The 25,489-nt window shown below is 36.2% G+C and overlaps 3 protein-coding genes across 3 annotated transcripts; 1 reads left to right on the top strand and 2 right to left on the bottom strand.

Annotated features, from left to right (window-relative positions):
- Positions 1-906: 906 nt before the first annotated feature.
- On the bottom strand, positions 907-5,633 carry LOC140793300 (uncharacterized). The gene is made up of 3 exons (XM_073144698.1): positions 5,010-5,633; positions 4,380-4,510; positions 907-2,155 (listed from the first exon to the last, which is right to left on the bottom strand). Exons 1-3 carry the CDS (start codon positions 5,244-5,246, stop codon positions 1,426-1,428), a joined length of 1,098 nt encoding a protein of 365 aa, XP_073000799.1. The 5' UTR covers positions 5,247-5,633; the 3' UTR covers positions 907-1,425.
- A 576-nt stretch (positions 5,634-6,209) lies between these two features.
- On the bottom strand, positions 6,210-18,534 carry LOC140794241 (protein EXECUTER 1, chloroplastic-like). Its single transcript, XM_073146180.1, has 12 exons — positions 17,918-18,534; positions 17,245-17,361; positions 17,110-17,175; positions 13,901-14,007; positions 12,055-12,133; positions 10,327-11,028; positions 9,094-9,202; positions 8,815-8,981; positions 8,207-8,281; positions 8,039-8,131; positions 7,805-7,947; positions 6,210-6,672 (listed from the first exon to the last, which is right to left on the bottom strand). The coding sequence occupies exons 1-11, from the start codon at positions 18,419-18,421 to the stop codon at positions 7,855-7,857; spliced, it is 2,112 nt and encodes a 703-aa protein (XP_073002281.1). The 5' UTR covers positions 18,422-18,534; the 3' UTR covers positions 6,210-6,672; positions 7,805-7,854.
- A 2,557-nt stretch (positions 18,535-21,091) lies between these two features.
- On the top strand, positions 21,092-25,320 carry LOC140794277 (probable metal-nicotianamine transporter YSL12). The gene is made up of 6 exons (XM_073146238.1): positions 21,092-21,611; positions 22,831-22,994; positions 23,081-23,178; positions 23,338-23,472; positions 23,584-23,773; positions 23,979-25,320. The coding sequence occupies exons 1-6, from the start codon at positions 21,155-21,157 to the stop codon at positions 25,083-25,085; spliced, it is 2,151 nt and encodes a 716-aa protein (XP_073002339.1). The 5' UTR covers positions 21,092-21,154; the 3' UTR covers positions 25,086-25,320.
- Positions 25,321-25,489: the final 169 nt, after the last annotated feature.

The following is a 25,489-nucleotide window of genomic DNA, read 5'->3' as shown; positions in this document are numbered from 1 at the left end:
TGGTTTGAGGTTAAGCTCCAAATTTGATTAGTCGGTCTTATTTTTTAGTCTTAATTTTTTAGAGTAAACTTGGTTAAGTATAAAAAAGATGTTTGATTACCAAATGGGCGTTTGTAGATGTAGTTCTTAGACCGAGTTTCTATATGGATTCGTTCCCTCCATTAAACCCAGTTGTAGATAAAATGAAATATTTTTTCTAACTATTACTAAGTAGGCTGTGCTGTTGTCATCCTCTTGAGGCACCTTCATCTTTATATAGATCGGTTTCTTTTACTGATGGATTTGCCCTGTCCCTCTTATCTCCTGTCATTTATTATCGAGATCCTCATATGTTTGAAATTTGATTTTATCAAGAGGACTTCTCTTTTGATCTTCGCAAGTATTGTCAACTCTACCCTGCAAGCAATCAATTTTTCAACCATCACAAATTATGCCGAAATAAGCTTTTTCATCCAGAACCTCGAAAATGTGAACAAATGTAGAGGGACAGACAGGTCCAGTGAGTTTGTCCTGAAATTTTGCTTAAAAGTTGTGCCGTGTACACTCTTAAAATATGAAGTCACATTTTAAGGGAGAAATGGAAACTTAATGATGATGATTAGATCGGTGCGATCTATTTTTTAATCCAAAAATATTTATACAACATGAACCCCTAGTCCTTTAATCATGTTATTTCAATCCATTTGTCACCAATCGAATGTGAAAAGGGCATCTCATACCAAACTATTCATCACAGCGTCCATAAAAGTACGCTGTTCCGTGGACAAAAAAGAGAGCCTATCTAACAGAGGAACATCAAGCCAACTACAAGTTATAACCCCCAAAAAAAAAATTTTAAAAAAAAATCTAGGCAATCTATATACTGCAATGAGATTTTCAACATTCTCCCAAAATCTGAGGTCTCTGTGGTGCAATCACCAGCAGGTATTTATTTATTTATGCTAGTGGTATATAGCATAGACCCAACAGGGTACACAATACAAAGGGAACAAAAAGTGCCCACAAATATGTAAACAATCAGTTTTCAATGTTACAGAAGACTCAACAACACTTACTTCTTTTTCTTCATGTATCTCAAAATACGTTATCTGCGTTTATACAACCACATCCCTAAAGATAATGAGGTGGAAAAGAATATATAAATGGCGACAAAAAGAATTGCAGCTGCATTTTGAGTTATGTCCTCTATAAACTCAGAGTAGAAGCAATCCACTCGGTATGTTTTTATATACCCAGCTCTTTGTACCCCCTTTTCTGCTTGTAGAGATATACATTGTATACAAACCTACCTCGCTTAATTCCAGGCTTGATGTAAAAAGATCTCATCCCATGGTATCCATACAGGAGCAGAATCAGCCAGCATATTAGAAATCAAACTAAACCAGTGATCAAATATCACCAAAAGAGAGAAGAACAGAAATATACCTAATCCAAAGCAGCCTTTCTCCTAGCAGTTAAGGGCTTTGGCAAACCATCAAAAATTGGTCTACCAAGGGCATCTGGATTTAAACTCCACTTGCTTGTTGACCATATGGAGGAGCTGCTATCAGAATCTTGCAGATTGGAGGTGCTCGATGATTTTCGCACAGTTAATAATGTATCAAGTAGCAAAGAGTTTCCATTTGGGATGAGATTCTGTTTACTTGTATCTGCATCTGTTCTGCTACCTGATTTTGGCCTCAAAGCTAGCCCTTTTCCTGTCCTTCCAGAGAACCCTCCACTATTTTCCTCCCTCAACAACATTTCTGTGCTGCCCCTTACAGGACTCGCATCAACTTTTTGGCGCCGCCTAATTGATCTCTCAGTGTCACTGTTGTCTGCAACTTCACTTATTGCTCTATCTTCGATGATCTCGCCATTTTCAATATAGAATCCATTGACCAGGCTTCTAGACTTCCTATGCCGGCTGGGAGGTGGTTCAGAATTTGGTGCCTTCCTAGGCAATGTATCATCCTCCAAGCAAAGAGACCTACCAACTTTATAAACTGCCATTTCAGTGCCTTCGAACTTCTGTCCCCGTTTAGGAGGTGTAAGGCCATAGTATCCCTGCAAACGGCTCATTGCTGGAGAAACTTTATGTGATGATGGTTTCAGCTTGAGTGATTGAAGTGAATCTAAAATATCATTGTAAGGTTGACGCAGAGGGGTCTGCTCTCTGCAATAACTTCTACAGTTATGAGAGGTAGCGAACTGCATAGTGCAAATACAAATCTAGCAGAAGATGTGAAATGAATAATCGACTTTGAAAAGAAATGTCAGGAAAAAATATTGTGAAGAACTGTCGACTAATCACAATGGTTTTTCATGACTATTCACTTTCCATCACAGTCATTAGCTAAACATACTATGAAGTTTTATGTCGTCGCCAACGGAACATAACATAAAGAATTGGTATATCCTGTGAAGAAATTGTCATCCAAAGTTATCAAAATCCAACGCCAGCTTACAACCATTATTGACTAAAAGGAACTAGTCACTCACCATCTTATCTAGTCAGACTAAGCAGCCTACTGCAACTCCTACATGAGTCTGTTAAATGTTGAACAAGGCTTCATTAATAAACAACTTGAATGCATAGAGTATATAATTATTCGAAGTACTATACAGTCCATAATATAACCTACAGATTAAAAAAAAAATAGTTGCCTCGACTCTTGAGTAATACATTATCTATAACATGCACATAATTACACCATAACCACCACACTTGATTATCACAGAGGAATGAATATAATGTGGATCGGATCATGCATATGTCTTGTATGTCTATGTTTATACAGTGCAGACATACAACCAAAATCAAGGATTTCTTGATATGCGTCAAGACCAGTAAATTGGTAGTAAAGGACATGTCTGTGGTATGATGTAGGGGTATGATAACACATTGCATGGAGTACTTGTGGTCTAATGCGGGGCATACTCTACTATGAAACGTTTGTACTCTGTACCATGTTAGAACATAAAATGGTAGAACATGAACCAGCACAAGTGGCATGAGCAATTAATACCTAAAAGCTTGATAAGAATTTAGCTAAGAAAGTAAGGCACATGCCTAACTTTGCAAAAGGAAGCCTTAGGCCTTGCAAAGATTAATTAGGTAGAACGTGAGGTGTAATTAAGTCAGATAGCTTGGATACAAGAAAAGGTGAGAAGCATGGCGTTAGAGTCTCCAGCTGGTAGACTTATCCATAATAAGAAGCAAAAAAGTTGCAAAACCATAAAGACCTCGTGGTCACTTTGTGCCCCTCATATATGCAGTAATCCACAAATAGTTAAGTTCAAATGTGTTTTGGTCTTAATTGGAAAAATATCTATTAAACCACCCAAATGTTCAAAGATTGCAAATCATTTGCCATAGCATAACAAAAATAATTGGTTTGGAGATAGAGAAATCTTATGATTCAGGAAACTAACTGATGAAAAAGAAAAACTAGAGCCAGTATCTCTAGGGAAGTCACAAGTCTTACACTAACAAACTGCTAATCAATCAAACATAGTTCCATATTACATGTAAAGAACTATAACCAACTGCAGCAGTCATATGTCCTTTGAATGCAACATCTGGTACAAAGTCCTCAAAGAACAGAGCAAACAAGCTCAAATGGAGAGGTCAAGACAAAATTGATATTAAAATTAAAAGGGTTAAATAATTTTACTCCATTATACTTATGCCTAAAATTATTTTATCTTCTTGTACTTTAAAAAGTCTCAAACAAATTCACGTACTTACGACTATAGTAAGACTGCTACTTTTTTCATCCAAATTAACGGTACACGCCCATATTTAAAAATTAAATAGAGGGCTGAATTCCCTCAATTTTTTATTTTTATGGACAAAATATCCTCCTCATATATAAGCATTTCTTCTCTTTTAAAAAATGCTCACATATATTCTTCTCTTACTTTCTAGATTGTGTCAAATATATAGTAAATTTTATTAAACTTGGGTTTTTATCAAATTTAATAATTATATCACACCTAGGAACAAGACAAATATAAATTTTTAAAAATTTCAAATAAAAAACTCATCTATTTTGTCTAATAAACACGACCGTACTCCATTAACTTTGACAGAAAAACAGACGGTTTCACTTTACTTATAAGTATAAAGACTAGTTGAAAACTTTTGAAGTACAGGAAGGTAAGATAATTTTGGGCATAAGTACAGAGATAAAATATATTTAACCCAAATTAAAAATATACCAATTCCAAAGAAAATTAAGGTAAGAAAGTATCCAGTCGGTTGATCATGGGGATTATATTTATTTCTAATATAGCCGGTTAGATAGATCGTAGATGTGGAAATTCTACAACAAATAAATTGACAGGTGTTATACAAGTACGAGCAAACACATCCAAAAAAAAAAAAAAAGTCGCACCTGCTATTGTCTGAATCATCAGCTACAAGAAGAGATGGAGGATGTCTTCCAGGCAGTGGAATCTGTAATGTCTTGTGAGCAAACATTTGAAGATCGGTCACCAAGCCATTCAACCGTCTAATATCTGCTACCTACATCATTAAATGCGTAACATGTAGCATATCAAGTGCATTGCAGACAACGCAGGAGAAAACTCCAAACAAGTGCTGATGGCTAAAATGATCTGGCCTTAGGAATTATCTCTTTAACAATTTCTATTATTCAACATAAAGAAGAAAAGTTAAATCAAATCCTCTTCCACATGTTCTTCCAAGTTCCAACTCACAAGTACTAAGTAAGCTGCTAACAGAATTATGGAAATTCAAATAAAGTCTACACCAAGATCTATTAATCTTTTTCTACACCATATAACAGATATGCTTAGAAATTCGACAAAAAGAAAATATGAAACATGAGCAAAACCATGTAGCTTTTTGAATATAATTCAATTCCAGATTATGGGTTGCATTCTTAACCAAGATTGCACTTGTTTAGTATCAAGAAAATAATAAATAAAATGCAAAGAAAATTCTCAGTCAAAGCTTTTTGACCCGGAATGGCAGTAACGCAAAAGAGGGCATTCTCATTTACCTCCACACCATACTTTATAGCAATGCCCGCAAGTGTATCCATCTTGGTTACTCGGTGCTCGATGTAGTTAGCACCCGACGAGGACGACGAGGATGACGAAGAAGGCAAAGACGATGACGTGGGGATCGTCGCGATGCTATCGATCTCCCTTGTCCAATGGACGAGCCCATCCGAGAAACCATTAGATGGGAGCTGGGAACTCTCATTTCTTCTACTTCTTTCCATCTTCAAATCCATCTTCTACTCCACGAGAAATACCTACACAAAATCTATTTTCTTTTTTATATAGCAAATGGACGGCTCTTCACATCCAAAATAGCTAAGAACTTCGTTTCTCAGATAAATCAACTCCAAATGGAATTAATCAATAGCTCGTTGCGTTCGAAGCCGTAATTCGTCGAAGTTGCTCAAAATCTGATGGAAGTTTGCTGCGGGAAAACCTAGATCCGTATATCTGAGACTTCTTGAAGGAATTTTTAGTCGAGTTCTCTAAATCGAACACTGCGTGGTGCCAATTCGTCTACGAAATCTCTAAAACGAACACGAAAGAAGAGGTAATTGGAGGAAGGGAGAAGGCGACGATTGAGAAGTTAGCACGAGGTTTGACGTGGTTCCAGCGATTGGAGGCACACGTGGCAGAACCTTAATGGTTTGGCTCGTCTTTAGGTCATCTTAAAACCCTCGTAATTTATGATTATTACGATATTGGTTTTTCGATTTAGTATATAAATTGACTACACATTTCTTTTTTATAACAATTGATGTATATTTTGATACAATGGAGTATATATAATTTATATACACTATGCACACAAAATTTTATTATAATATATTAAAAAACAAAATATAATTAAATTGTAAACTCTCAACCATTTTGCCTTCCCAAAATGTTTCGTCTATATCTATTTTATTTTCTGAATTATATTAATGCCAAATTATGCCGGAAGCTTTTGTAATTTAATTATACTTAAGCTTATGGAGAGAAGTTACTAATGGCTGAGAATCTGAAATGCTTCCATAAGCATAACATTGTTATTATTTTCTATACTTTTTTAAAGAATAAGAAAGATTCCTTACCACCTATGACCACTAAAACATGTATGATTACAGATTTCACATCCAAGAACATCTCTATTTTCCTCATAAAACAAGAAATTCTAGGAATGATAAGGGCAAGCATAAGTTAACACCTCCCAAAAAGGATTTAAAGATGTTCGGCTATATAGGAAAAACTTAAATTTCATATACAACAAACTAAAACCGAAAGAACAAAAACCATCTTTGATGGATAACTCTTTGCTTGTATGAGTTTGGATCACAGGTTATTTTGCTTTAAGTTTAAACTGTACACTAGATAAATCATGAGGCAGATGAAGGCAGCAGAGGAAGATGACGCAAAAAGATGCTTCGAGACAGCTATACACATCATTGGGTTCTTGGCTTCAGAATCACATTCCGATGTCGAGCTTTGAGGAAGAAGTTCTCGTTCCACAGAAAACCTCTGCAGGTTTCGTGTCTTAATAAAATATATCAGACTTTCTGAATTGCCGAGCAGGTGACAAGTCTCCATTAAGCTCAGAAGATACTATGAAAACTGGAGCTTGCTAGACCCTCTACTCTCGCATGCAAAACATAACCAACGTTCAACTTAACTTGGCAATATCTGCGAACAAACATTACATTATTTCCGGTACATAATTAAATGAAGAGCATATTTCTATAGACGTAAAAAAGAATGAACAAAAATAAAATTATTATCTTCTACCAAAAACAGAGAGTTCTCTTGGGTCATTTTTTTTCTGATATAAACAATGAAGAGATATCCTGCCTTTCGATGGAGAAAAGAAATTTCAAACTTACAGGCAAGCATAATTGTCTATAACAATAACTAGTAAATTTAAAACCTTCATTTCTTTGCATGTTTATCAATATTAGAGAAAAATAAAAGGTGGTGCACAATATACCATATGGTGCTTATGCACCAGGACTAGAATCTATGGACACATATGTTATCCATGTTAAGTATATTTCAACAATTTCAGATCTAAAAACATGCACACAAAAAATAAATAGAAATGAACTAATATATAACAAGATGAGAAGGAAACTCATATGATGTATTTAACCCCTAAATTTTTACTCACCATATCCTATTCTTCAAACTTTAAACAAATTGCATTTCCCCCCTCTTCCCTCTAAAAATCTCTCCTACTTAAAAATGATAATTTCTTTATCATCATATACGCCCCTTTAAATACATCATCATGGAACAAATATCTTAATCACCTCAAAGTTATATGTCATAGCTACTTAGACAATGGTATAATTTATATCACAGAAATATTATGATAATTTGATAGCCTCATTAACGGTCATTTAATTTTTCACATCAATCTAGAATGATACAAATGAAAGTTTAGGGAGGTAGCGTGATTTAAGGCATAACAACTGGGGGAAATTTGTAATTTGTGCTTGTGTCAAGAGAGAGATAGTGACTCCCTTGGCCACCTAGCCATTCAAACTGACCATTAAAGGAGCTCTGGGCATTGTTATATCCCATAATGTTAACATAACTTGATAATGCACTCTGTAATGTTTTCTACCTACTGAGTATTTTCTTTAGCATCCAAGATTTATCTGACTAAGAAGATAAAGTACTAAATTATCAACTATAATGATTTAGGCAATATATATAGTAATTAAGTGGAAAATAAAAATTTTCAAACATGTTTGTATTATAATAGAAGCCGTATACACAGCAAATATAAAAAAAATCAATATTATAAATGGATTACCTTGAGTCTGCAGTCAGCATCTTCTTCTCTCTTAATCATAGAGTGAGAATCTAGTCGGGGAGCCTCAACCGGTTGTAAAATTCGAAAAGATGAAAATTCGGCCCCCAGTAAAAGAATGCAACAACAGGGCCATCTCTAATGTGCTGCAAATTTAGAGTGCAATGCCACATGCGCATTAAAAATATGCCTCATAACAAAGAAACCAATACATTCACATACAAGGAAGACATATACCTTCCCATCAAGAATCAAGAGGTCACCATCAACCCACCGAGGATTCTCAGATCCAGGCTCAGCAAGCCTTCCTTGTCCCCTATACCTAGCAACCTAAGTCATGACGAAATGTAAGCATTTAAGGCAACATTTGAATAATTAATTCACTATCGTACTAGAGAAAAATACCACTCCGAATTCTTTAGGGATGATCCCTTTATGAGGAAGCTGATACTGCTTGCCGATTTTTGCACGATAGACAACCTGCAAAATAGATGACATCACATATATGTATATAACAAGTCATAATAACTTAATTGGTTAAAATCCTATTAATTGTGAAACCTTGTTATCTGTTGATTGATATGTCTAGACCTTTGACTATGGTTACTAGTGGTTCATAAAAAAATAAAAATAAAAAACTATGATTACTAGTCTTAGCTGACAGCTTCAACTGGTTGAAAATCAAAAGTTTCAATAGTGAATCCATGGGATAAAAATTAGATCACCAATTTTAAATAACTCTTGGTACAAACATAAATTATGCCTTAGGTCGTTGAATTAAGTGAAATGCTCCACAGGGGCAGAAAAACATATTATTTCTACAAATAGCAGACATGTATATTCTTCTCAAATAGGGAAACAAAAAGGATAAAAATTATAGCATCTCCCCAGGTTGAGAGAAGCAACTAGAAATACTCTGCAACCATCAAGAGCTCCACTACGCAATATAGACTAGAGCAACAAACATTCATTAGATATTGGAAACTGATCTATCAAGAGAAACAGCAGAATACCTGACCAGCTGGTACAAGGTGGTCTCCAGTCACTTTGATGGCTTCAACATACTCATAAAATTCTAAATTCATATTTTTCTGAGATGCATCATCCTCTTGCCACTGACCAAATTTACGTTTTAAATAGAGGACTTCAGAGTCAAATCCAGACGCAGCAACATAAAGGCCTACCAGAGAAAATATATTTTCGATCAATATACTTAATATACCAGAAAACCCACAAATAATGGTGACAAACATTTAACCGAAGTGGACCAACTGTTATTCATAGTGGCATACCACTAAGAGGATCTGAAGTAGCTGGTATCACAATGCGGCTAAAGTGTGTTACTGCAGAAAGTGCTTGACGAGCTCTCTTACTACTAAACCTTCCGTCCCGGTTAAGTATCTACAACAAATGAACTGCAAATTTTAGCTTCAAAAGAGATATAAAAGTAGGCATATAATCTCACCTTCAAAAAAGATGTGAAAAGGCAATTACAACACCCCCACATCAATCTTTCTCTACAGAAGAGAACGAAATGACATGTCCAAGACTTGTTGGCTGTAATTCATCTAGCACTAGCTTGTTTTACGATGGGATAGGATCATAGGAGGAAATAGTAGAACATGCAATACTACATAGATCAGCATCTCTTCGAATCTAAAGAGAATAGTTTCAAGAAAAATAGAACTGAAAGAGTGAAAAGTACATTTACAAGCTGCATAATTAGTGCAAATAAGTCAATCGAAAATAGCCATTTGTATAAAATTACATGTTTTTTTTTCCATTCACAGATTCAAATGTAGCACCATAGTTGATTTATCATAAGTATTTCTAAGGATACTTTCTATTATTCCTTCTGTTTTTATCAGTACAGTAATAATTTTGCACTAATTGTATCTTCACATTCAAATTTTAGTTATTGTTTGCAGTTTTTCTTGCCTATGATTCAGCCTTCAGGCTTTATCTATCATTTTTAAATCCAATAATTTATCAAAGATATTTTCTCGTAAGATGAAATTTTGTCAGCGAGGCCTTCAATCATATACTTTATTTTTCATCGCAAAATCAGAACACGAAAATTGGGTTATCATGGGGAATCCAGATGCAAACACATCACTTCTTCAAATAAAAAGATGTAGATTGGGAACAAGATTATGACCAACTAGTTGATGTCATTGAATATTACTAAAGCGGCAAAGTCACCTTTACTCTTTTATCATAAGCTGCAAAATTCAGTCAAGTTATAAGCTTTTCAAGACAATGATACCTATCTTCACCTCAAAACTAATTAAGAAAATGTGTGAAACACTCAAAACATAGAGCAACATAAAAAGATGCAAGTCAATGTAGCAAGACTGTCGTGCAGGATGGTCAAAATACTATTTAGGATTAATAGGAAGCAGTCATATCTATGATTAAAGATAAAATCATAAAAGGGTCAACTTGGCACAGCTAGACAGTCTTATAAAATATTCAAATAGCCATGCACGAGATAAAAGGAAAAATAGCCAAGAGGAATTACCCACCCTTACAGATATTTTGTTTTTTCTGCCGATAACCTTAGCAAGATCAGGAATAAGAAGATCTGCAGTACGTGGAACTGAACGTACAGAATCATTTTTCTTTGCAAGTAATTCTGTCCCACCAGCTTCTTTTTTCTTATCATCTTGCTCAACATATAAGGAAAATGACAATCGATCTCGTATCTCTAACCTAGCAGGGACAGGAACTAAATTTTTCGGTGAGCCATCCTCCTCTGTAATAGCACCCACTGAAATTTTGATAGGAAATTCACTTTCATCCTCAGAAGCATCACTAGCTTCCTGTCCTGCATCAATTTCTGTTTCTTCAATGTTATTCTCACTTCCAATATCATCTAGCTCTTTACTCTCTAACTCTACACTGTTGTCATCACCATCTTCCTCCAAAATTTGATCAATAATTTTAGAAATAAAATCTTTATCTACTTTTCCCGTAGATACCACTTTTAAGACCTTGACCTTAATAATAGGTACCATATCTGGAGACAGATTTTCCAAACCAGCCAGTCCAGCAGCTAGGTCCACATCATCATCCCTCTCATCATCCGAGTTTGCATCTCCATTGTACGTCTCAGCTTTTCCTTCTAATGAACTGTCTGAAGGGCTTGTACCGCCAACATCATATTTCCCTTTGGATATTTTCCAAAATTCGCCAGATTCATTATTATCCGGTTTCATGTAAACTGCCTGAAAAGAATGCACCTTCCACAGATCAGAAAAGGATCAAGAAATAAGTTCATACATGTAGATAACATGGTCTTTCTTAAAAATGCATGGCTACATTGAACTTTATACCAAGACATTACAACAGGTTGTGGGAAGAGTTCTATTAAGAATTCCAGAGTACAAAGTAAGATAAAGTTCATTCTATGGGACAAATTTAATCCGAGCATGGTTAGAGTATCAACTACTTGATATTGCTATCAGGAATATGGCGTATCAAATCTAGAGTATCTAGTATTGTCACAAGCAGTTGCCTAGGTGCATAAGCAGTAATATCCTAGACATTGCAATGGTGTAAAAGTTACCAGGTTGTTTAGGCACTACCAAGGTGCAGTCGAGGTAAATAGGTAGCTGTTACCCATTACCTAAACTTTGCTGATAAAATAGATATATATCTATAACTGGAAAAAAGAATGCATCAAGATATGCATCATGAACATCTTTATAGCTAATTGCTAGTAATCCGTTTAAAGTATTAAAAGCTTTGAGTTTTATGTCTAATGTTCTGAATCAAAATATTTGTACCTATTAAAATACCTTCTCAAAGGCCACATTGCATGCACAATGTTATGCTTATTACTCTCACTAGTTAAGTTATTTCACATTGTTACAGTGCCACAAAAAATCATCTCCTCTTTCAGTTACCATTTTATCCATTAAAATCAAGTTTAGTTATCTATATGATATACCTTATTTTCTTCATTTCTCTTTACCTCTACTTTCATGTCACTTTAGTTTTCTATTTCTTTGTCTTCCTGACTCTTGTTTTCTCGTCTCTGTTTTTCATCCTTGATTGACCAGCTGCTAAGTTGCTAAACAGTTAGCCTAAGTATCTAGGCATTTATGGGTTTGAATTTCCCAAGGACTATGATAACCTAGTCACTTTGACAAGCTCCAATTTAGTGAACTGTCAACAGATATTTCCCTGTGAATAGCAACTCAGAGTAAATAAAAAGACACAAAATTTATGACAGGCATCTCATTAAGTACCTGCTGTTTGTATTCTCCATTTGTCTCAGTGAGATAAATTTCGAAAAGAGGAATGCCTGGACTGCAGGAAGTTATCTGCCTGCAGATATAGCAGTAAAAAGCTATTCACCAATCGAAGCAAGTAATACCACTTTTAGGACTAAATCAGAGATTAAGTAATTAATTAAGATTATTCATAAATAATAACAAACAAAACATTAGAAATTCTTTAATCAATTATTCTCAAAATTGTTTACATGCTGATAAATGAGTCATGAATCAAACATTCCACCTTATCAGATAGGATAGCAGTTTAAAACAGTAATGACCATTAGATATCCAAATTAAGGGAAGAGGGCATCCAAGTTAATTCATATAAACAGGAAACAACCCATAAAGGGATATAAGGTGCTTTACATTACATTTCATTAACAAAAATAAGGCAGAATAGCTGATTTCCCATTAGTAGTGAAGGATGGAACTAGTATTTTGGATATACTTAAAGGACTTTACATTCCAGGATCTTCATGAAAAATGGATGTTCACTCAAAGAGGATTTCTCGTGAAGCAACAGTGGCTTTATTAGGGAAGGACAAAATTTTGTTAGAAAATTATCAAATATTATGCAAGTGTGAAGTTTTTTATTTTCTATTTTATTACCTATGATGATGTCTCCAAGAACAAAATTATGCTTAATATACTCTTGACTTAGAATTACTTCTGGAAAGTGGAAAAATTAGATTCAAGGTTTCTTCTTCATGATTTCAAATTTTACTTCAAACCTATCTTAAGCTCATCGATTAAAAAATACATTGTTTAGTTGTTAGCAAAGAAAAGAGATACCGATAGGACCTCATTTTTTAATATATCTAGTTTAGTTGTACATAAACAGCATAAATAAGTAGAAACTTTAGTGTTAACCTTTACACAATCTTTTCGTTATAGGAGTTCACCATCTCCAATAAATTTTAGTGCTACCCCACAGACTAGATGTAACTCGGTTACATCATATCAATAAGTAGACTTGAACACAATTTATCCCCCCTATACTTTAGATGAAATCATTTTACCCCCCTGAATTTTGTTTTGTATCACTACACCTCCTTGCACCTTTGACTAAATTGCAAATACAAATGCTATTAAAAGGGACAACAAATGACTTAATGACTTTACTTCGTATTAAATACATATGAATTCCAAAATAAAGTTCAAGGTGACTTACTTATATAAAACAAAAGTTAGGAGAGCAAAGCGACTTTTATTCAAACTGGTAACAATTTTTAAATTAAAAGAGGCATGGACACCACCAACTTTAGAGGAAAAATCTACAGCTACAATTTAGTCAAGAATGTAAAAAGGTATAGTGATACAAAACAAAATCCAAAGGGTGAAGTGATTTTCATCCATAATATAGGAGTAAAATGTATTTAACCCTAATAAATAACTCATCTCTATGATTTTCATTGAATAATAAATTATAAAAAATTCACCTTTCCATGCACTACTTCTAAATTCTTGTCAATTTCTGTAAGTGATGCTTTTTCCACCTCCATATTCTATCACCAACTTTGTTTGAAGCTAGTTCTAAAATACAGATAAACAAAGGACCAATTTCCCTACTTTCTCTGTATTAATCCATAGAATCAAGCAGCCTTCTTTCATATGGTATTGGCATTATCTCTTCTTCACTTAGGCTGTCTTCATTTATTAGTTGATTTATATGCTCTCTCATCTCCTCTCCTTTCGGAATCAACAGTTAATCCTAAAGAAACTCTCTGTTTACCTTTTCATTTCATTATGCCATGTGTGATTAACTTTGTTGTTTCAAGAATGTAAGCAACCATTATCTAGAATCAACATGATATACCTGGAGCTATAACTTTTTGCCACAAATCTTCCATATTCAGCACTTATACGGACTATTTGACCATAAGGATCAGCAGGATTTTCTGAAACGCCAGCCCACCACCCTACCTACATGTGTTTCAATAAATCAACCTTTAGTTTTTAATCAAAAAAGAGGAAAGGAAATAATAAATAGTTATGAGATAAATATCATACGATGTTGTTAAAATTATAATTACGGTTAGCAGGAATAGATATTTTTTATTATTCTAAAGAACCACCAATGATCTTGAAATTCATATGCACTTGTTTTGCACATGAACAGTAGAAAAATATCATGCAATGATGGTGCTTGGAAGGGGGTAACAGTGTAAAATTGCATGAAAGCAGAAATAGTTACTCCTATAATTGTAGTTATATGCACATACAGAAAGAGGATTTACCAGTGCACCAAACCTCCCATCAATGATAGATGACTAGGTGTACATATGTAAGATCTATCAGACCTCCTCACTGTTACTTGGAACACTGTATATGCGACTCGAGAACATTTAATTAGCGTTCAAGGAGAAACAGATCTCATATGCTTATACTAGTCAAAAATAGAAAAAGTGGAAACTTGTGACCATGTTGCAATGTTTGTATCTAACCACAAGTATTATATATGTGGATAAGCATGTCTATTATAATATATTTTCGGCTCCGAATAGTTTGAAATAAAAATCACCAACCCCACATCCCAATAAAGTACCACCCTCTAACAATCCAAACAGGCTAAACTATTGAAAGCCTAGGTAAAGCTGGTTATCCATCAATCTTTTGAAAAAAAGGCAACTACTATCTCTAAGACAGACACCTAGATAAAAATCTGTGCAGTTGCGAAAACATCTCGCAACTCATAGCTAACATGAAGTATGTTATCATGGAAATAAATATATGCCTGATAAACAGAAAGAATATAACAAATATCAGAATAGTTTATTATTTTCTGATATATGATTGTAGAACTATTTATGTGCACTGCAAGTGAAAATGTCAACAGGGCTTAGTCTCGTGCAATCTTAAAGAGAAAACTTATAATCGACCTCGAGAAGAAATAGCTCATAATCCAAACACATGTATACTCTCCGTTGATAGAAGCATGTTTCAAGTTTTGTCCAAAACCAAGACGTTTGCCGAAACGTTTCGCGTTCCGATTCCGTCCAATACGATATATCCCCCGAAACTTTCATCCAACCCAAACAACTCTAATAATAATTTTTTTAAGTATGTTTTTCAGATTCGAAGCTAAATTTGACTTGAATCTAACTTGTATCTAATTCAATATAAACCTCATTGCTTAAATGCTATTAAATATTGTGTGATAAACTGAAAAATAAGATTAAAAAGATAATTTATTAAAAGAAATCCAAAATCAATACAACGAATTAAAACCAGAACCGACCAAATCCAACTGAAACATTTTGTTCTTTAACCAAGCCAAAACCGGAACTTAGAATTGTGGATAGAAGTAGGGTTGTCAAAATAATCAGACCGATTCGAGTTTGACTAGCTAAGGCTCATTCAAGCTCGACTCCAAAGTGAGTCAATTCAAGCTTGATATGCAGAATAGGCTCGAAATCAAACTTGATCATGAGACGGACTCGATACGTATCGAAAAATAATAATATAATATAATACATAGTATATATGACTAATATGAATCTTTAGATCTAGCTCATATTATTACTATATTAGTTCTTATACCTTCATCATTGAATCAAGTCTTATTTCAAGCTTGATTCAATAGCTCGAGTCAATTCAAGCTTGACTAAGCTTATATTGATATTGCTTAATGCTTATTGATCAGCTAGTTTAAGCTCGAGCTCAAAATTAGCTCGAAATGAAATTATTTTAATTCAACCTTGATTTTATAATTAGGCTAGAAACTAATTTCAATTCAAGCTTGATCAGAACTCGGCTTGATTATACCCTTAGATAGAAGTACTTCAGAATTCTGGTCAATATTTTGAAAAGATGGGTGCGGATGGCAAGTGGTCACCCTACTGCCTAGCACCAGGAGACGGAACGCAGGTGATAAGGTAGGTGACAAGGCAGTCTAGCAATTTTTATATCAAAAAAATTAAAAAATAATTACATATGATAAATTCTCAACACTAATATATTATATATAAAATTTGTAATAGTGTACTATACCAAAATATCAAATAATATAATCATAATTCACCGTTCACAGCTATAACAACAAGTTCACAAGAATCACAACCAAACATCCAAAACAAAGATATGATCAAAGATTCAAAATTATCAAACTCATAACAAGTTCACATCAATTAATTCCTCTAGCATAACAGATTAACAATAATTACTAATATAGCAAATTTTCAAAAACAGTAAAAGAAATCTACATTCAAGAGTTTAATTATTCAAGACTAAGGAGCCAAGGAATCAACACTGTCGGATTGCCTATAGAATTAGCAAACTAATTAGCTATTGCTGCTAATTAGAGAAGGGAATATACTATAGCAATTAAGAAAGCGAAGAAAGCCAACAGCGAAAGGGAAGAAGAAAAATATTAAAGGAGAAAGAGAAGAAGAAAAAAAAATGTTGCTGCTAATTCACTCTCTACGGCCTTTCACTCTCGACGCCCAAACCGGGAGGTAGCCAACTAGCCATGAGAGCTTCATTTGGAAGAAGAAATAAAGGAGAGTGAAAAGGTAAAAAAGAGAAGAATAAATTGGTTTGAGGGCTACCTCGCTTGCCGCCACTCGGAAACGATCGAGAGGAAGGGAGACGATGGTATGATCTTTTAGGGCTCAAATCAAAAGTGAGGGAGAGAAGAAAACAGTGGGATGGGTCTTGTTTTAAATGGATTAGTACCACCCAACCTGACCCATTAATATCCGACCCGCCCCGACACTATAGTGGGCCGCCCGGCCAGCCACGCAACTTGGCAGCCTGCCCACCAAGCCTTCACCGCTTTTCCTGTTAGTGGGAAGCCGGTGTGCGGGGCAAGGCGGCCGCTGCCACTTTTATAACACTGTTTCTGGTGTAGTGAGAAATTGCTTTTCCCACCCACTACATGTCATACCTTGTCTACGCATTCCTTATATATTGGTAATAATTAATAAATTAACAACTGCAGAGTAAAAATTATTGAGGTTGTAAAAGTAATTCTGATAACTACTGCATCTACGGACATTCAAAGGAGCATTTAATAAGTTAACTAACCAGTCCTGCACCAGCATTATCTCGAATGGAAGCTGCATCACTGTAACGCTCCTCATCTACAGCTCGCTGCAGCAACAGAAAAAATTAGACTGGCAAGGTAATCAACCACATAAAGAAGTCGTGTGAGTTTCTTACATTCATGTCAGAAATTGCTTTTCCCACAGCATCATATTTTTCTGCTGTAACTATTGCCAGCTTCAGCTCCTCAGCATCATCATAATCCTCTCTGGCTACGGCAGCACGTAACTGTGACTGAAACAAATTATATCATCAATAAACGGTTCAGATTTATTTTGATTGTTCAACAGCAAGAAACAAAGATGACTATCAAAGAGTATTTGTTTATAAAGAAGTTCATATAATGTGGTTACAAAACAGCTGTGCAAAGACATAACAGCAATACTAGATTAAAAGAGGACAGAATAAATGTGTAAAGTTTAAACTAAAAACTAAGTTACACAAGAATATTCATGGTCCGGTCATTCTGCATAAAGATGGTAACTTGGTGTTTCAAGAATTTGACTAAATGAAACTCACAACTAGGATTTGAATAAACACAACGATGAACTCAATTAACTGACTTAAGGTTTTGAGACCTTAAAAGTTAACTTGAGACATCCAATAAGCCGTACATATTTTCTAAAATAACCGATCAAGTCAAAAGAATCTATCACTACACTAGATAATCATTCAAAAATAATAAACTGGTCTAAGCAACTACACATAAAAATGGGATCACGTGTGTGTAACGCAGGTAAAAGTAACTACCAAGAAGAACGCAAATAAAAAACGTCGAAAGCAAGAGAACCTTTAGAGCATAGACGAGCCTCTCGCTCTCTTCAATCTCACCGAAGTGCCGCTTCCACCTATCCCAGCTCCAATTCCCTTCCACTTCCTCCAATACACCCTCCTTCATCTCCACCTCTTCCATTTCGCACACCAACTCCTCCTGCTCCTCCTCCTCCTCATTATCCACTGCCACAGGTACCGGCACGTTCTTCGGCGGAGAACTCCAATACGCGCTGACGTAGTCCCCCCACTTCTTCACGGCGCCCTGGACGACATCGCCGAGGAGAAAATCCCATCTCCGGCGGCCGGAATCGTCGTCACTAGAATTAGTGTTCCGGCAGAGGCAGAGTAAGCGATCGGAACCCCTGGAACGGCGAGGAGGAGCTCTCTTGTACCGGCGAAGCGACGGGCGAGATGGATTAGAGAGGAACCTTGGGGTTCTTGAGGGGAACACTTTAGGGTTTGGATCGGAGTGCGAGGAAGAAGACGGGAACGAGATGCGGGGAGACGGGAGAGAAGCCATGGCCGAGATAGAGAGAGAGATAGAGAATTAATATCTGTGGATTAGATTGAGGAATTCGCCGTGACTGGAAGGAAAGATAAGCCATACGCACACGAATCGATCGATCTTTTTATATATTTCGGTTTAGAGCTCGATTTGATTATATCGAAAAATATCTTGTGGTTCGTAAAATGGACTTAGTGGGTTGGCAGTCGGTCGGGTTCGAGTCCGATCAGATTGGGTTTGGTGTTCAAACCTCCTGCCGACCTGCGTTATAATATTTCTACATCTTTCATTTACCACCCTGCATTTTATGTTTATTATTGTTTGTACGTAAAGTACTGATACCAATATACAAATTACACCCAGTATTTTAAATTTATTATCATTTGCACTCTGTATTTTGGATCTTGATCCCATTCGTCACTATCATTTTTTTTGCATATTCCACTGTTTTAATTGAGTTTCCAAGTTTCACATTGACCTTTTTTAAAAATTACAGTGTTCCTAAATAGTGTATTATTATAAGCAGCTTGTATATTTACCTCTTAGCTTTTACTTTATTCTTCTGCACTTATGTCTCATCCAAAGTTCCAAACTGTCAGTAAATAACAAATAAGTAGAAAAAGTTATAATTTGTTTTAATCTAGTTTAAGATCATCATCCTTAAATTCTCAGTACAATAGAGCCGAAACATGAACGCAACGATCTAAAAATAATATGTAAATGATAATATAATTCATAGCAATTTCATTTGAAATAGTAGAAGTATTCCTACAAAAGGTAGGCTATAATTGAAAGAAGGTAAAGGTGATAGAGAAGGTTGTCTGCCAATAATCTCAGCAACATGAGATGTTTAGTGCTTTGATTGATCGAAGTGTCTCTGTTTCTTCTTAGTATTAATTTTATAATAAAATAAATGAAAATTTATAATAAAATAAATTCATCTTAGTATTAAATTTAGGGTGTTATTTATTTTGGTAAATAAAATTTGGTACAGTAAGTAGTCTGGTAAAAAAGAAAAAAAAAACTCAAAAGGTATGTAACTAGGAGTATACCTTGAGAGAGACCTTACTTTATTTTTTTTAACGCAATAACCCCCTTAATTATATTAAACATAATGAAATGTGGCTTTGTTAGTTATTTGTTGGATATTTTCTTTAAAAATTATCACCAAAGAGAAAATAGAATCACTTCTCATCCAAACTATACTATACTCTACCGTAAATGGAGATTTCTACCCCTCCAGAAGCAAATTGATACAAATTGGACCGTTCTAAGCAATAGACACTAGAGAGGAGAAAATAATTAAGAAATAGATGCATGAGTATATTTTTCATAATTTGCCATTTGCTTTCTTAATCTTCTCATTTTTAATTCTAGGCATTGCAAAATATTTATAAAAAAAAAGACAATATAAAATTGATCAAAAGTTCTATAGCTTTAATAGAAAATTAGTTTCATCCTTAATTTTGGAGGGAAAAAAAACTAATGGCTAGACATAGATTAGAAGGATAGGAGTTAAATTATACAAACAAAAGTTCATGAGACAATTTAAAATTTAGCCTAACTAAAATGTAATTGTCTTTTTATTTTTTATTTTTTTTACTTAGGTTCAGATAGATACGATTAAGCTAACAATCAGAAAATATGAAACTTGGAGCTAATTATTAGCATAGAAAAATTTTAAACAGTTCACTCATTTCTCTATCATCCTTAATTAAGCTCACCTGGAGGCAAACGTCTTGCGCTGGTTTGGGAGACCAATCCTTAGAGGCTTCATGCTTCACTAACAACCCTAGCACCCTTCACATTCTCTTATCCATCTGGGTGTTTTAGGTGTAGCTTTTGATCAGAGGCTGGCCACCGGTGACCGAAATTTAATTCCTCATGCCCCCATATTCTCACTATTAACATAGCTCCTCATTTTTTCCCAGTTCTATCTACCACTTCCCTCTTTTTCCCTACGACTGCGATCTCCCCTTCTTCACTCCTTTTCTCGTCCTCTTCTATTCCTAACTATGTATTTTGTGGACTAACCTATCAGTGGCTTGCTGCACTATTTATAGTCTAAACCTATTGTAGATGAGTCATACTTTATTTTATACTTTATGAGTCTTTGGAAAACTTCATCTTGTGTTCTATTTATAGTTATGTCTAATTTAAGCCAAATAAATATGAGAATTTTTCTTGTTAAAGAGTCATAATCTCCCGAGAATTATGAACTAAAATGTTGACAATATTAGATGTGCATGATGATACAATGACTAAGGTTAAGAATTTTCCACGAAAAAAGCAACGGCCAAATTGAATCGGTTGGTAAAAAACAACGGCTAGAGCCCAGAGTGAACGACATTTGAAAGAAAATGGCACGAAATTCACAGAAGGCCGACGCGACTGTCCCTTTTTGAGTTCGCTTTCGGACTGGAAAAGCCGTGGCTCTCCATTCTTCCTACTCTTCAAATAATCATAACAAAATAAAACTTATTAATCAACACATCCTCATCACAGATAAATGATTCCTTTTACATTAGATACTGCCCTAGATATTGGGATTAAGACCAGATGCGGCTGCGCACAATACGGTAAACCGGTTAAACTCAGCCACGCAATTAGAAAGTATTAGCGTAGAAGAATCTTAAACGGCTCGCCCATTTCTCTATCATCATTATCTACCGTCCGATCCACATCAGACGTTAGTCGATACTTGATAAATACACACTCCCACACTCGACCAGGAAGCAGAGGGTCGCCATGAGGATCCACGACGGCGCCAATCCCGAGGCGGGAGCGGGAGCGGGAGGCGGGGACGAGGAGATGGTGGAGGCGAGCGAGCTGAGGCACCGGCACCGCGGCGAGTCGAAAGAGGAGGAGGAGGAGGGGGAGGAAACGGGAGGGGAAACGACAGCGTCGATCGAGAGAGCGTTCGAGGGGAAACGGGTACCGGGGTGGAGGGAGCAGCTCACGTTCCGAGCCTTCGCGGTGAGCTTAGTGCTGTCGGTGCTGTTCAACGTCATCGTGATGAAGCTTAGTCTCACCACCGGTATCATCCCCTCCCTCAACGTCGCCGCGGGGCTGCTGGGGTACTTCTTCCTCCAGACGTGGACGAAGGCGTTGGAATGGGTCGGTCTTCTTAAGCTACCGTTCACCCGCCAGGAGAATACCGTTATCCAGACCTGCGTCGTTGCTGCTTCTGACATCGCCTTCAGCGGTAAGCTCACGTCTTTCTTTTTCTCCCTCTCTCTTTTATAAATTTTATATAAGTTTAGGTAAGAGTAGTGCTGAAAACAAAATACTTGCTCTATGAGATAGAAAGACACACTATCCATCGTTAGAAAGATGCCGTATCAAAACCATTTGTAAAACGTCTGCAAACTCTGCAAAGTGTTTAAAAGCATATCGTTACTCCTCAATATTTTCTATAGCTGTTCCTCTGATGGAGTTTATGGGCGATATATTAACATGCTGCTGATTTTGCTTGGATTTTTTTTATAGGCAAATTATTCCATAAAAATTATAAATTTCTCTCTCCTAATTTAACCGTTCAGATTAAATAATATTAAGTAAAATTAATCGAGAATACCGATCACTTTTTTAATTTTTTTCAGTTAATTCTATGTTCGCCCTCTCTTCTCGAGCCAACAAACAAAAAATTCATCAACACCCCCATTTTTTTTATATATTTTTACAGTTTACTTTATAGTTTTACTATTTACAATTCGACCCCCACCTATTTACGAAATAGTTAAAAAAGACATACTGGTATCAGATTTGTTTGGTAAAATGTATGAGATATGTTTTTATCAATATAGGGTTTAATCTGTAAATATGAAAATAAATTAAATTAAAATAAAGCTCTAGGTAGAATAAAGGGGAATTTTCATTTAACACTGATCTTTTCATCTATTTCTGATTTACACCCTCTATTTTCAAGTCATGGACATAAATTATCTTACGTACATGTAGTTGATCAATGGATGAATTTTTTTAATAAATATTAGTTTGTATCGAAGCATTGCTCTTTTAGACAACTGATCGATTTCTTTTTTTAGAGCCAATAGACTACAGAATGGGATTAGCTCTGTTTCGTAATACATTAAATAATTAAGTTGGATAACTGGGTTGACTTTTTCGTAGAAATTGGTCACAATAGGTTAAATATATTTAGCGTGATTTCTATATATGGAAGGCCGACTTATATTGGGTATTTGGCTTCTTGGCATTCTTAGCTTCTAATTCTATTGAGGATTTGGCTTCCATCTCCAACCTTACGTTCAATAAAAGTAGAATTCGATTGCTGAAAACAATGCTCTGCATGCATAGCTGCTAAGATTGCAATGTTATGCTATGACAACAAATTTAATAAACTTTCAGTTTGATTCCTTTATTTATTTCCATCAAATCCCTTTGCTGCTTGAAATATTTTGCAGGTGGATTTGGCACTTACCTCTTTGCCATGAGTGAAACGATCGCCAAACAAGCATCAGAAGCAAATGATCCCCAGAACATAAAGAACCCAAAGCTAGGATGGATGATTGGATTTCTATTCACTGTCAGTTTCCTTGGCCTCTTTGCCCTAGTGCCCCTCAGAAAGGTTGAATTCTATTTCACGCTATCAATCCATGCAATTATTTGACAGCACTCTACAGTTCGTCAACTAACGAATCTTTTTTGTTTCAGATTATGATCGTCGACTACAAGCTGATATACCCCAGTGGCACTGCAACTGCTTTCCTCATCAATGGCTTCCATACACCTCTGGGTGACAAGCTGGCAAAGTAAAGAAAAGGGAGCAAATTACAGTTTGCCTTTCTATAGTTTTACCTGATTTTGATTTAATTAATTTTCTATACTTTAAATTTAAGTACTCGATTTCTTCATGAAAAATTTCAAGTAGTTTTTTTTAGATTTTTCATGCTTCTCTTGATCTATGACAGGAAGCAAGTAAAGACGCTAGGTAAGTTCTTCCTCTTTAGTTTCCTGTGGGGATTTTTCCAGTGGTTCTACACTGCTGGAGATGACTGTGGATTCCAAGCCTTCCCAACCTTGGGCCTTAAAGCCTATCAAAACAAGTGAGATGCAGAGCCTTCGCATCTAGCTCTTACTTATGAATTAATTTTTGACTGGTCATGACCTAAGCTTGAACTTAATCAATGACGTACATTTTATTTTTTCTTTTGTAGATTTTACTTTGATTTCTCTGCTATTTATGTTGGAGTTGGAATGATCTGCCCTTACATTGTGAACATATCTCTTCTTCTGGGGGCTATTCTCTCATGGGGCATCATGTGGCCTCTCATTGGTAATCAAAAGGGAAATTGGTATTCAGCTGATCTCCCACCTACTAGTATGCGTGGCTTGAAAGGATACCAGGTATACAAGGGAGGTCATAGGTTGAATTTTCTCGGTGAACATTAGAGTTAATATTTTATAGATTTTTATCTGATTTAATGTAGTTTGTTTCTTAGGAAGATTGTGTAGACTCCTGATAAAAAAAGAAGAAAGAAAAAGTATTTTGATGTTAAAGAATGTAATGATACTCTAAAAGCTTGATTTCTTCCGTACGCTCGTGTTGCAGGTATTCATAATGATTTCCGTGATTCTTGGAGACGGCATCTACAACTTCCTCAAGGTCCTCATCCGGACGGTCTCCTCCCTGACCTCCGTTCTCCGGAGCAAGAAATCCACGGCCATGATTCCTGTCTCCGAAGACGATCACCCCACCACCATCTCTTTGGACGAGGAACGCCGCCTCGAGTTCTTTTACAAAGACCAGATACCAAAATCCTTCTCGCTCGTCGGCTACGTTGCCGTCGCCGCCGTCTCGATCGCCACCGTCCCCCACATCTTCCCCCAGCTGAAATGGTACTACATCCTGGTCGTTTACGTCTTCGCCCCAGTGCTAGCCTTCTGCAACGCCTACGGAATGGGCCTCACAGACTGGTCCCTCGCGTCCACCTACGGCAAGCTCGCCATCTTCACGATCGGCGCCTGGGCCGGCGCCTCGGACGGCGGCGTGCTAGCTGGTCTCGCGGCGTGCGGGGTGATGATGAACATCGCTTCCACCGCTGCGGATTTGATGCAGGACTTCAAGACTGGCTACCTAACTCTCGCCTCGCCCAGGTCGATGTTCGTCAGCCAAGTGATAGGCACTGCGATGGGCTGCGTCACTGCTCCTTGCGTCTTCTGGCTCTTCTACAAGGCGTTCAGAGACATAGGCTCGAGTGGCAGCGAGTACCCGGCGCCTTACGCCATTGTCTTCCGTAACATGGCCATACTCGGCGTCGACGGCTTCTCGTCTCTGCCCAAGCACTGCCTAACTCTCTGCTACGTGTTCTTTGCCGCTGCCATTTTGATTAACTTGGTGAGAGATCTTGTGCCGAAGAAGGCGGCAAGGTTTTTGCCGATCCCGATGGCGATGGCGATACCATTCTATAATGGGCCGTACTTTGCCATTGATATGGCATTGGGGAGCTTGGCGTTGTTCGTGTGGGAGGCTGTGAACAAGGCTGAGGCCGATGCGTCTGCACCCGCGGTTGCGGCTGGCTTGATATGTGGAGATGGGCTTTGGACTCTGCCGCAGTCCGTGCTTGCGTTGGCGAAGGTGAAGCCTCCCATTTGCATGAAGTTCTTGTCGAGGACGACGAACGCCAAAGTGGATGCCTTCATTGCTACCTCGTCGTAGTATTTTCCCGAGGATCGATTTAAGTCAGTCTGTGTACGTATCGTTACAATGTTGAAGTGCAAATCGATTAAATAATAGATTATGTATGTAAATTTTAAGATAGTTGGCTGGAGAAATTCTGATCTCCATATATGTTTGTGAAGGCAAAGTTGCCATCATTATATCGCCATGCACTAATATTTTAAGAAATTGTAACTTATATTATATTTTTGTAAGATTAATTATGTTTTTTTAATATTTTTATAGCTAATTAACTTAATGTAGCTAATGGAATAATGCTTGGGCTCATGTTTATAAGAGTTTGTAAGTCAAAATATCAGTAGGATGTCACTAAATTCTCACTTTTCAAAAGAATAAATAAATTATATAGACAATATAGTGAAGTGCTTTAATTTGATGTAAAT

Source organism: Typha latifolia, chromosome 8 (genome assembly GCF_019914945.1).
Source record: "Typha latifolia isolate L0001 chromosome 8, TyphaL0001v2, whole genome shotgun sequence".
Lineage (NCBI taxonomy): Eukaryota > Viridiplantae > Streptophyta > Magnoliopsida > Poales > Typhaceae > Typha > Typha latifolia.
This window is presented reverse-complemented; position numbering and strand designations above follow the sequence as displayed.